The 13447-nt window shown below is 36.2% G+C and overlaps 1 protein-coding gene across 1 annotated transcript; it reads right to left on the reverse strand.

Annotated features, from left to right (window-relative positions):
• Positions 1–6206: 6206 nt before the first annotated feature.
• Positions 6207–7148, reverse strand: LOC101719637 (olfactory receptor 8K3). Its single transcript, XM_004875031.2, has one exon. The coding sequence runs from the start codon at positions 7146–7148 to the stop codon at positions 6207–6209; it is 942 nt and encodes a 313-aa protein (XP_004875088.2).
• Positions 7149–13447: the final 6299 nt, after the last annotated feature.

The following is a 13447-nucleotide window of genomic DNA, read 5'->3' on the forward strand; positions in this document are numbered from 1 at the left end:
TGTTTCCTATGTTGGGATTCCATCATGTTCCTCAGCTCCTCTCTAGATTTATTAATCATGCCTTGTGCTAGAGGCACCGTTTTTCCTGTTATCTGAGAAATTATTTCTGATTTCATTTTTTCCAGATCCTCTTTTGTTTCCAGTTCAGTGGGTCCAGGTGGTTGAGTATCAGAGTGTTCCTTTTCATTTCCCTTTGGGGTTGCTGTAGGTGGTCTGGAATTTTGGTTTTGAGACCTATTTACATGTTTTCTCATTTCAATTGGGGTGGTGGCTTTTGGCGCCTGCATGGATTACCTCTTCTGAGCTGGGAGAGGTGGGATAGGGGCTGGGAGCTGTGGTAGGGATGGTGCCCTGAAAGACCTTTCCTGTGGGCTGGGAGCAGCGGGAGGTATGGTGGCTGGGAAGCCCCTTCCTCTGGTCCAGGAGCAGTGGGAGGGATGGTGACCCAGAAGGCCCTTCCTCTGGGCCAGGAGCAGAAGTACAGAAGGTGGCCCAGAAGCCCTCTCCTCTGGGCTGGGAGCAGTGGGAGTGATGGTGGCTGGAAAGCTCCTTCCTCTGGACCAGGAGCAGTGGGACAGCTACTAAGAAGCCCCTACCTCTGGGCCAGGAGCAGCCGGACTCCGTACCATGGTCTGGTGGTCGAATGTCTTCTGCGTCTTTGTAGTGTGGAACCAGGTGGCTGTACGGAGGAGTGGGGGTGGGGGTCCAGTGGATTGTTGCTGGGGCATCAGCTGATTCTGCATGTTCCACACTACTTGGGACCTCAGTAGGGCATGCACAGACCTGCCTGTCTGCAGTGGGCTGATTCTGTGTATTCTGTGTGACTCAGGACCTCGGTAGGGCGTGCACAGTCCTGCCGGTCTTCAGCAGGCTTATTCGGGGTCTTCCACACAACTCAGAACCTCGGTAGGGCATGCACAGACCTGCCTGTCTGCAGCAGGCTGATTTGGTGTGTTCCATGGAACTAGGGACCTCTCCCTTTTGGAACTTTAAATGTATTTTAATATAATATAAGTTAGTTTTATTTATTTCAAATAGTAGCATTCCTATGGGGGCATTTTCATTACAACTGTGATATATTTATGTGGATTTAACAAATAAGGTGTGTGTTACAAGAACAAATTTCACAGTATTAAGAGGAAAGTTATTAGAATTGAATTATATAATGAAAACTATATGTTTGCTTAAAGTAAAATGGCAGCATATTTTAAGGAGAAAAAGTTAAATATGTATAATATGTTTCATGCTTTTTATTGAATAAAACTTTTGCTATGTTACAAAGTATAGAGAGACAAAATAAAATATAATAAACCCAAGAATTACATGAATTCCTCATGGAGGTTAAAATACTTCTTTAAATTGGATCCTGAAGAACTTCTTCAAAATATTACATAGAATATACTGCTAGTAAATATGCATATGAACAAGTAAAATATAAAGGGAAAATGTCAAATAAGCCAGAAATAAAAAAGTATAACATGAAAGCAGGCAGATATTTTGGTCAAACAATTATTAGTTTTGTATCATACTGTGAGTACTTTTTTCAAAATTAAAAAGTAAATTTTATACTTTGCAGCCAAAATTGTAGACATATTTCTCTAAGTAAACTATAATCAAACAAATAATAAAACACAATTTCACAACATGTGTACAATGTAGTTCATATAATTTACACTTTGCTTCTTTAAAAATGCCTTAAATGGGCATTGGTACCTGCCAAGCTCCACTTCTCCATGCAAGCTGTTTTCTCATTTGAAATAATATCAGGCAATAACATTAGAAAAATGCCTCAATAAACAAAGAAGTAGTATACATCTTGACTTCTGTTGTTGTTGTTGTTTTGGTTTACAATCACACAAAATTTTAAAAAATAAAATAGTTATGGTAAATACTAATAAGTGAAAAAACATAAATTCTTTCTTATAAGTGACAAAAAGAAAGTTTTTCTCTCCATAGCCTTGAATTCTTTGGAAAGAACTGAATTACTCTTCCCTAGTTTGCTATCTTACCTGGACATTTCAATTTTATTTTTAAAATATTTACCCTGAGAAAAATTTACTCAAATTCACTATAAAATGAAGAACTCTTTACTATTTCCATAAGTATTAATATTTAAAATTCTGAAATTCAATACTTTTCACACCTAATTGTGAGGCAGACAGTCTGTTTTCCACATCAGGAGATTGGAAGGGAGTTACATTTTATACATTTAATTATGTAATTATTAAAAGCTGAAATATTCTCCAGAATTCCACAGTTGAGTTTAGATCCAGAATCAACTGAGGATTGGAAAATCGTGGTTATGGTCTCACTACTAAAATTTCAAAATATGGCACTCAGTAAAATCATGTTGTATTATCAAGGCTTTATCTCTTCTTGATATTGGCCTCCTTTCAATAAGAAAAAATATATATACATATATATGATTGTGTGTTTTCAAAAGAAAACACCCACTCTGGGTTTCTAAGATGCTCCTGACATTCATCTTCTTAGCCTAATGAAAATGTTCAAACATCAAAATCTAGAGGAGAGGAGAGAGATCCTCTTGATGCTCAGGCACTATGGAGTTGTAAAAAGCACACAAACAGAATCCTAGATGCTCTCTCAGTAGATGGCAAAGCTGAGCAAAACTGTGGCCATTTCTGTAGATTCTGAGAGATGGGTTTAACATACAGCACTGCATGAGACCACCTGTCTTTGTTACCTGTAATGAAATCTCCCTCTTGATTCTCCCACCAATGTGCTTCTTAACATGGGGGTTGAGATTTTGAGGGCAATTTATCCTTCTTGTAAAAGCTTTGAAACTCTCCCTGAGGAGACACCAAGCAATTTACTTGTTACCCTTAAAGCCACTGAAAATTTTACAAAATATCTGGAGATTATCCACTAATTTCCAGTGCCTATGCACTTATTTATTTATGGAGTTATGTGTTTGTTTCACAGTCCAGAAATCTCACTTATGAGTAGCTATCCAAAATACTGGCATTAAGAGCTCAAATAAATTTTCATATTCTTATGTTCATACATCACAATATAAAGCTGTGGAAAATCTAGTTACCCATTAATATTTGAATAGTGACTGATACACATGACATTAGTCAGTGTTTAAAAAGTGAAATTCTGCAATATGAAGTAGCAAGGATGAACGTAGGGAACATTATGCTACATGAGATAAACCAGTAACAAAGCAAATACAGTAAATTCCTACTTATATAAGGCATTGAAATACTTTATAGACTACAAAAAGGATATGGTAGTTGCTGAAGGAAAGGGCTAACAAGAAAGAAGGAGCTACTAATATATAAAGATGAAATTTCAATTTTGCAATATAAATCAATTTGTGATATGTGGCATAAAACATCCTCATTATATTGAATAATATAAGGTCTCTATATTTGAAAACATTGAGTGTATACCTCAGAGTTAGCATAATGAGTTTTTAAAGGACTGAAGTTCCAACCCACACTGTTACAAACACATGAACACTTACACATTCAAAGTAGTCATGCAATGAAGATTCTCTTTATATAAATAATTTACCAAAAATTTCCAGAGTGGAACATACAAAGAGATGAAAAATAGTTTACCAGGAGCTGAAGAAATTCAGGTAGTGGGAGGAATTTCAACTGGGGTACACGGTGTGGATGGAAATGTCTTAGAATTAGATACAGGTGATGGTTACTCAATATTGAGAATATGACTGCCACTAAACTGCTCTCCTTGCAATAGTTAATCTTATGACATATGTATTTTACCTAAATGAATCAATTTTAAATAAGCATATGAAGTTTTATGCATGTATTTTGGTTGGTCTTTCTAGTGAAGTAACTATTATATTTGGTCCATATAATTTGTATGCATCTTTGATAATGGAATTTATAACATGCAATAAAATGATTTTCTCTATGGTAGCTTTTAATTTATAGAAGTTTAAATTTGCATGACTCAAAGTACTTCACTACTGAAAAATTACTCCTTTTAAAAACATACTAATCAACTAGTATTGTCTCACAAACATTACAATTTTAGTAATAATAACATTGCAATACATTTTTAAATTAAAATATACTTTGTTTAAAAATTTTAATATTTAAGTTTTAGGCCATGTTAGCATACATTGTTGCTATTTTCAGTGTGGATATTTGCTACATGTACAAGACTCATCTTAATACTTTCTATGTTCCCTGCCCTTCTCCTATCTGCTCATCCATGTCTTGGTCTTCTTCATATTTGCAAAAGATCTACCATCCCTACTCCTTTTTATCTGTCTATTACTTTGCTCTTTAATTTACACACATTTTTGGTTTTCTGTATAAAAAGAACCATATGGTATTTAAGTTTGTGTGCTTGATTTATTTCTCTTTTATTTTAACTTCAAGTTGTATCCATTTTCCTACAAATCACTTCAATTCATCCTTTAAGGCAGAGTAATACTCCACTGTATGGAAATTCCACATTATTGTTATCCAGTCTTCTGTTGGTGGACCTATAGGCCATTTCCAAGAGTTTTCTATTACAAATTGTGCTGCTACAAACATGGGTGTACATGTATCACTGTTATATGATGTCTAACCCTTTGGGAGAGATAACTACTGGGAAAGTGAATTTCTACTTCTAGTTGTTTGAGGGAGCCCCACAGTGGTTGCATAGTGGTTGTGCTGGGTTACTCTCCTGTGAGCTGTGGAGGAGGGATCCCCTTCCTTCACAGCCTGCTCAGCCTGTGTAACTCTTTGATTTCTGGAAGATCTCCAACCTTAGAGGAGTCAGTGACATCACCTCTGCTTTCATTTGTATCTCCACAATGCCAAGCAAGCTGCCCATCCTCTCATATATTTATGGACCATTTGTACTGCTCCTGCTGAGAAGTGTCTATTCATTCCAGTTATCCACTGTTTAATCTAGTCTTTTATTTTGAGTCTAAAGTTTTTGATTTCTGTATATGTTCTCAGTCCTCAGTCACTTTTCAAATCTATATTATCTTCTGTTTCATTTTGGGTTGCTTCCTTCATTGTAAACAATCTTTTTAATTTGAATAAACTCCATTTGTTGATTCTTGATTCTACTTGTAGTGCAATTGTGTTTCACTTTAGATATTACCTGGCTGAGTCTATTGCTGAGAAGAATGTGTATTCTATAGGGTTAAAATAGAATTATTAAGTATGTTTTTTGCAATACTGATTCAGCCTTGGGGCCAGGGATTTAGCTCAGTGGTTCTACCACCTTCCCCACAAGCAGAAGGACCTGAGTTTGATCCCCAGTACCAAAAAAATATATATATGGATTCAGCCCTGGTACTTCTTTGATAATTTTTTGTCTAGTTAATCTCTTTGTAAAATTGAGGTATGGAAGTCACCCACTATGATTGTTTTGGTGTTTGTTTGATCTGTTATATGGAGTAGTATTTATTTTATAGTTAGATGCACCAATATTCAGTGCATATCTATTCTTAATTGTTTTCTCTTCCAGCTAAATAGTTCCTTTTACTGATATATAGTCATCATCTTTGCCTGTTCTGATCAATTTTTGCTTGAAGTTTATTTTGTCTAAAATAAAATAGCTGCTTTTGCTTGCTTTCAAGTCTCCAGTGTATGGAGTAATGTTTTTCATCCTTTGATTTTAATCTAATAATCCTTTCTATTATATGAAACTCTTCAATGTAACAGAATCTTGGTTTCTGCTTTTCACCAAGACTTAAACCTGTTTTTTTTTTAAACCTCTGTTTTTGATGGTGTTGAATCCATTTTCCTTCTGAGTTATAACTGAAAGATACTGACTTATTTCTCTCTTTGCATTCATTTCTATTACTGACTAAAATCAAATATTGTGTTTACACAAAAAGGATATCATATAAACTAGAAGTCAGTTGTACTCATTGCAATGATCACAAAACACATGAATTTCCACTTCTATGTTTATTACTCTTCCTTACTTCATACTATATCCAACCCTGCAGCCTTCTCTTATGGTCATTAGACTGTAAAAGTATTCTATATTGTTACAACATTTTCAAAATTATTGTACTTATCATAATGCAAAAACAATTACAATATTACCTCAAGTTTTTATGACATTTAGAAGGTGAGAAATAAGAGCAGGTTCAATATTTAAATATGTCAGAAGCCCAATTGTGCTTGTTATACACTCAGGAGGAAAACAGGAGGGTGACATTTATCCTTCATATGTAGAAATCATACTGTTGGAGAATTTTAAGAAAAGACATTGCATAGTTTCCTCTGTGATCTTTGCAGGGCACATTTTACATCTTTATTTCTCAAGCTGTAGATCAAGGGATTCAACATGGGGATGACCAGGGTGTAAAATATCGAAGCCACTTTGTCAGTATCAAAGGAGTGATTGCACTTGGGCTGGACATACATAAATATCAGTGTCCCATAGAAAATGGTGACCACAGTCAGGTGAGACCCACAGGTGGAGAAGGCCTTGCGCCTGCCCTCTGCAGAGTTCATCTTGAGAATGGCCACAAAGATGAGTATGTAGGACAAGAGGATAATGAGAAGAGAGGAAATCAAACACACTCCTGACATTAATAAAATTATCATCTCAGTTTCATGCGTATCTGAACAGGCTAAAGATAGCAATGGGAGATTGTCACAGTAGAAGTGACTGATGACATTGTATCTACAGAAGGACAAATTGAAAACCTTCGTGGTGACCAGAAGGGACACAAATGCACAGTAGAGATAGGAAATTGCTATAAGTAACCAACATACTTTTTGTGACATGATGACAGTGTAGAGAAGAGGGTGACAGATGGCCACATAGCGATCATAGGACATTGCTGCCAAAATTAGCAGTTCACAACCAATGAACAGAAGAAAGGAAGCTAACTGCAGAGCGCAACAATGATAGGAGATTGTATTTTGATCCTCCACAAAATTTACCAGCATTTTGGGTCCCACAGCTGTTGAATAGCCAAGATCAGTGAGAGCCAGGTGTCTGAGGAAAAAGTACATGGGAGTTTGCAGCCTGGGGTCCACCTGGGTGAAGATGATCATGCCCAGGTTGCCCAGCAGCGAGGTCAGGTAGACAACAAGGAACAAAAGGAATAGTGGAGCCTGCAGCTCAGGGCGATCTGTGATACCCAGCAGAATGAACTCGGTCACTTCTGTGAGGTTGGGCCCCTCCATCCAGGGCAATCAGGAGACCTGTTCTGTGTAGATACATCAGCATTAAATAATTGTTTTATTGTCATCACCTGGACAGATTCATTCCATGGAGGCAGTGCAAATAGAATCTATTCAATTTTTCCAATTTACAACATTTAAAGACAACTCTCCCTTCCATCAGAGAGAACATTATTTATATCCAGAGGTAATTTGGTTGTCTTGAGAAGTGAACTGCTACTGGCATCTAATGGGTAGAGAATAGCTAAACCATTAACCTTGAAATTGTAATCATTTTTGAGCATCAATAGCATCTTTGTAAAATTGAGCAATATAATAGGTAGATAGATTGACACACAGATTCATGATAATATGTATAGAGATACCTCTTTAGAAATATACATGCCTAAAAATAAAAAAGTAATAACTGAATAAGGATTCTATTGCTCTTTAAATTTCATAATTGTCATTTGTAATAACAATCACCTAATGACACTGAAAGTGTACATTTTATAAAGTGACATTCAGCCTAATTATAAAATAATATATTGTATGCAGATTCATCAGAAAGCTAAAAGTAGAAATTCCTTTAGACCCAGCTCTTCCCCTTCAAGGTATCTTCTTGAAAGAGTTAAAGGCATCATATCACTGTAATCATGCACAACCATGTTTACAGCAGGGAAATTCATAAAAGCTAAATCCTGGAAGCAGCCTATGTGTTCACTATAGAATAAAGAAAATGTGATATTTCGTATATTACTACCCTACTATAATGAAAGATAAACTTGAGTCTTCCATAGGAATAAAGATGCAACTTGAGTCCATAATATGACATGAAATATAAATATAGCTTATACATAAGCTTAAATATCACATGATTTCTCTTACATGAGAAATTCAGCTTATAGATAGAGAGCAAAATAAGTGTTATAGTAGTAAGATAGATCCTGCTCAATGGGAAGGGGACCAAGAAATATATGGAATGGGGAGGAAAGGGAAGGAAAGTGGATGAGAAAAGGAATTAAAAAGTGCTATGTACAAGTACCAACTCTATACAAGGAATGGAAACGTTATGTATTGCAAACATGTACTAATAAAAATAAAATGAATAAGTAAAAAGATTCTAATGCTAAATTTCAAAATAGCACATAAAATTGCAGTGTGTTACTTTTCTGTCTTTCAAAACTATTTTAATATATATTGACATAAGTTAACTTTTTATACATATACTTACATATTAATATCACATGGGGATATTTTAATAATAACTGAAACTTTACTTGGATGTAACTAATCAGATACATGCTACATAACCAAATCTTAGAACATCAGCAGGAAAGTTATTAGAATTGGTTTATATAAAGAAAAATAAAAGTTCCCTGGGGATAAGAGGGTAGCATATGTTGAAGAAAAATTTTTGATATATTTATATTTAATGTCTCTTATTGCATAAAGGTTTTACTATGTTACAAAGTACCTAGAGACAAAATAAAAAACAATAAAGCTGAGATAATATGGATTCCTGATGCAATCTGAGATACTTCTTTGAATTACATCTGGAAGAACTATATCAAAATACGATATAGTGCAAGTACAGATTGAAAATAGTCAGTATCTCAAGGTAAGACAATTAGTACTTTTGTAAAACATTATTCTAATGTTTTCAAAACTAAAAGAGTAAAAAATATACTTTGTAGTGCAAAATGTAGAGACATAAATCTCTAAATAATCTATAAAAAGACAAATGTGAAAAGCCCATTACATGGAACTTTTGCTTTGTTTCCTGAAAAACTTCTTGAAATCGTGGTAACTGCCTGGTGTATGCCTCTGCTCTGTATAGATAATTTTCTCATCTTAACTATGAAAAACTTTATCAGGTAATAATATTATAAAAATACCTTTAGTAAAACACCACAAGAAGCAGAATAACACTTCTTTTCTTTTGTGTTTGTTTGGATTGCAATTATAAGAATGTTTTTTAGAATATGCACATGGTAAGAATTAATGTTGTTTTAAGGGAGAAAAATAAAAATTTTTTCAATAGCTTTTTAATGGAACAATAGCTTTAATGGAACAAAACAACTTGCTCTTTTATGGTATGTTATTTTACCTTCAATTTTATTTTTAAAATTTATACTCTGAGAAATTTACTATAAAACAAGGAACAATACCATTCCTATAAAACTGAATATTAAATTCTCCTGAAACAAAAATTATATCACCTAATTTTCAGACTAAAGGTCCATTTCCTAACTAAAGGGTCAGGAATGAATCACATTTTGTACATTAATTTTGTAGCTATTAAATGTTAAAATATTTTCCAAAAACTCAAAAAAGTGTGTAAAGCCAGAATTGGATCCCAGTACCTGGTTGAATCATTCAAGTTTCAAAATATGTTATTAAACAAAATTGTGTCCTAATGTATGCTTTATCTCTTCTCAATTTTGGCCTTTTTTCAGCATTAAATCACATATATATGATTACATTATATTAATTATATGATTAAATATGTGATATGCATTTTTGCATTTTCTAAGAAAACAGCCACTCTGGGTTTCTAAGATGCTCCTGAGCATTCATCTTCTCAGCCTAATGAAAATGTTCAAACATCAAAATCAAGAGAAGAGAGGAGAGAGGTCCTCTTGCTGCTCAGGTGCTATGGAGTTGTAAAGAGCACAGAAACAGAATCCCAGATGCTCTCTCGTTAATTGGCAAAGCCGAACGAAACTGTGGCCATTGCTTTAGATTCTGAGATACTGGTTTAACATACAGCACTGCATGAGACCACCTGTCTTTGTTACCTGTAATGAAATCTCCCTCTTGATTCTCCCACCAATGTGCTTCTTAACATGGGGTGTGAGGTTTTGAGGGCAATTTATCCTTCTTGTAAAAGCTTTGAAACTCTCCCTGAGGAGACGCCAAGCAATTTGCTGGTTACCCTTAAAGCCATTGAGAATTTAATGTAATATCTGGAGGTTATCCACTAATCATCATGACTCTACTCAACAGTGACTTTGTGTCTTTTTTTAATTAGGTAGCTGTGTATTTATTTCATAATCCAGCAATCCCACTCATGGGTAGCTATCCAAAACACTGGCATTAATGTATCAAATAAATTTTCATATTCTCATGTTCATTGCAACACAATACAAAATAACCCAGGCTTTGCCTATGCCTACTAGTGAGTGTTTTATCTATTTTACCTTACAGCAGGTTAAGTGTTTCTATTTTCCTATTTAGATTATTAATCTACATTAATTTTACTTCAGTTCTTGCTGTGAGATATAGGTCTAGCTTCGATCTTCTGCATGTGTACAGCCAGTTTCCCAGCACCATTTATTAGAGGCTTTCTTGCCTCCTGCATAGCTTTTGGCCCCTCTGACAAGGCTAAGATGGGGAATGTGTCTGAGCTGTGTCTATGTCCCTCATGCTGTTCCCTTGATCCACATGTCTGCTTCTGTGTCAGTACTGTGCAGTTTCCATCACTGGAGCTTTGTAATCTAATTTGAAATCCAAGATTTTGATGCCTCCTCTTTTGCTCCTGTTACCCAAGTTTGCCTTTGTTTATGAGTCTCTTCAGGTTATATATTAATGTTAGGTGGTTTATTTCTAATTCTGTAAAGAGTCCTGTTGGTATTTTGACTGGGATTGATTTGAATCGATGTATCAGTTTTGGAAATATGACCATTTTTGACAATATTAGTTCTGCCTATCAAGGAACAGGGGTTTTATTTCCACTTTTTTATATCTTATTGTGCCTCCTTTTTCAAATTACTGTGGTTTTTGTTTTTCCTTTCCTCCTTTGTTTCATTTTGTTTTTGTAGACTTTCACTGTCTTGGTTAGGTCCATTCATAAGCCCAGTATTTTAACTTGATGCTGTTGTGAATGCTATTGTTTTCCTTATTTCTATGTCACTGTCTATTATTAGTGTACAGGAATGCTATTAATTTTTCTGTTTATTTTGATTGTTGCTACAAAGGTAATGTCTATCTATAAATTTTTTTCAGGTTTTTTCATGAACAGATTTTGGAGTTTTACAAATGCTTTATCTGCATATATTGATATGATTTTGTAATTTGTCCTTGCTTCTGTTAATGTGCTGTATTAAATTTACTGATTTGTGGCAGCATAAATCATTGTGTATAGATACCACATTTTCTTTATCCATTCATCTGTTCCCAAGATCATGCTATTATAAGCTGTGCTGCCATTAACACAGGTATGAAGTGTTCCTGTAATTTGATGATTCTAAACCTTTGTCATTCTTATGGCTGCCAAGAGCACAAAGTTGTGTCATACCCTTTGCCCTAGACCACCTAGAGCAGCACAACACAGGACCAATCCAAGAACTCTAAAGCCATATGTGCTCAGGTCTGCTCACAACCCAAGATTATTACAACCAGCCACAGGTGCTCTTGATCTGAACGGAAGTTCACATCCTAGACTGTGAGTCACCACCTGCAACCAGAGGTGCCTCAGATTCCACTCACAGGGAGTCCTGGGGGTGAGGGCTAATAAGATCTGCCAAGTGCTGGGTTCACAGTGAGTTCCAAGGCAAAATTCTTCAATAACTACCTCAATCTACCTTCAGCCTTGTGATGTCCTGCACCCTGCTGTGCGGCCCATGATCTGTATGGGGCTGGTGAAGGCACTCTCTGGTCATCACAGTGATGCTGAGTTTGATGATGCTTATTTGCCAAATCACAGAGATGTGCAGTCTCAGAGGCCCTCCAAGGACCATGCCCCACCTGACAGTGATGTAGGCCAAAATCCAAACCTCCTGCTGAGTACAGGTCACTGCAGAGTGGCAGCACATGTCTGTGGACACTGCTCTGGGACAGCTGCACAGCACAGTGCTAGGTGACTGGTGCTGAGGTCAGGCTCTGGAGCACCAGCTCTGAGTCAGAGCTAATCCTCACTGTGCAGGCCACCCTGGGTAGGGGCATTTCCTCAGCCCACTCTATGGCTAGCAGTGATTGGGGTCTGATTCTTCCCCAGGCTCTGTCTGGGCACAGGGCTGTGTTTACTTTCTCCTGATGATTCTCAGCACAGGGCTGGGTTTTGCTTCCCAGTCTACTGAATGAGTTCAGAAGAGAGGCAGTAGAGACATCTCTTTGAAACATGGATAGCAGTTCCAGTGGCTCAGTCCACAGGTAAAGGCCCATGAGGAGGAGGCACAGGGCTCTTCCCAGCACTGGTGTTCACTATGCTGGTCTTGGTGCTGGATTTCAAGTCTGTCCAGGACTCAACTCCCTCTTCCTGTTCCTTTCATTACTTGGAGACACCACTTTCCTTGGTACACTGCTTAGAGCTGTGGGAAAAGTAGTGCAGACCACTCTTCCCTTCTTCCTGCCTCCTCCAGCTTTCTCTTTCTTGCCCTGAAGCTGGGACCCATGGTGTGAGACCAGGACACTCCCAGCTCCTGTCAAGTCCACTTGTGTCTGAACTGTGGTCACAGTGGTGACCTGGGAAGATCATCACCAGATGGCTTCCTCATCTTCAATCTCGCTTTGCCATACTTAGTTTTGAAATAAAATTTAATTAGCTCAGAGGATTTTATTAATCTTAAATACTCTGGTATTTTATTAATAAAAAACTGCATTTTTCCTGTATTAAATCATATGAGATTTCACAATGCACAATTCAGAGGAATAAAATTAACTTCAGATATTCACGTAAGTCTGATTTATTGTCATCGGGAAAATTTAATACTTTATGTACATTGAAACTTATGTCACTCTTTTCTGTTCCTTTTCATACTAATATGACACAGTTAAGCCCCTGCTAAAACTTGTCATTCATATGGAAATAGCCATTGGTAATGTATTTATTTACTAATCATGTGTGGTATCATTTTTCTTTCTCTTGTGTTTGTGATTATTTACCTTATAAGACTTTAAATCCCTACTGATATATTTATCAATCATGATTATCAGTTGTTTTTAAAGATCTTTTCCCTTCTGATTCATACTCACACACACACACACACGCACACACATAGGGGCAGTTCTGGTTTGGAGCTCTTGTAGACCCATAGATAAAGTTTATCCATGATCATGATTAAACATTGACATTTGAAGTGGCTACCATGTGAATAGTGGTCAATAGAGCCTTACAACCAAGAGCAGAGATATTGTGCTATTGTGCTAGGACTATGTGGTGGAAAGACATGCCCTGGATGTATACTTAATACTATCGATGTACAAAACAATCTTTTGATTAATATTGAGTTTCTATTGGAATTAAAAATAATCTCACCCTTTGTAGAGGAAAATGAGTAAAAGCTATTAATGGAAATGAAGGATAGAAAATAAAAGAGAAC

Source organism: Heterocephalus glaber, unplaced genomic scaffold (assembly GCF_053883595.1).
Source record: "Heterocephalus glaber isolate CG9 unplaced genomic scaffold, H.glaber_assembly_v1.0 deba00001831, whole genome shotgun sequence".
Lineage (NCBI taxonomy): Eukaryota > Metazoa > Chordata > Mammalia > Rodentia > Bathyergidae > Heterocephalus > Heterocephalus glaber.

What these genes read in the sequence shown, in the direction of transcription:
- LOC101719637 (XM_004875031.2), bottom strand. Translation starts at nt 7,148, where the DNA reads ATGGAGGGGCCCAACCTCACAGAAGTGACCGAGTTCATTCTGCTGGGT.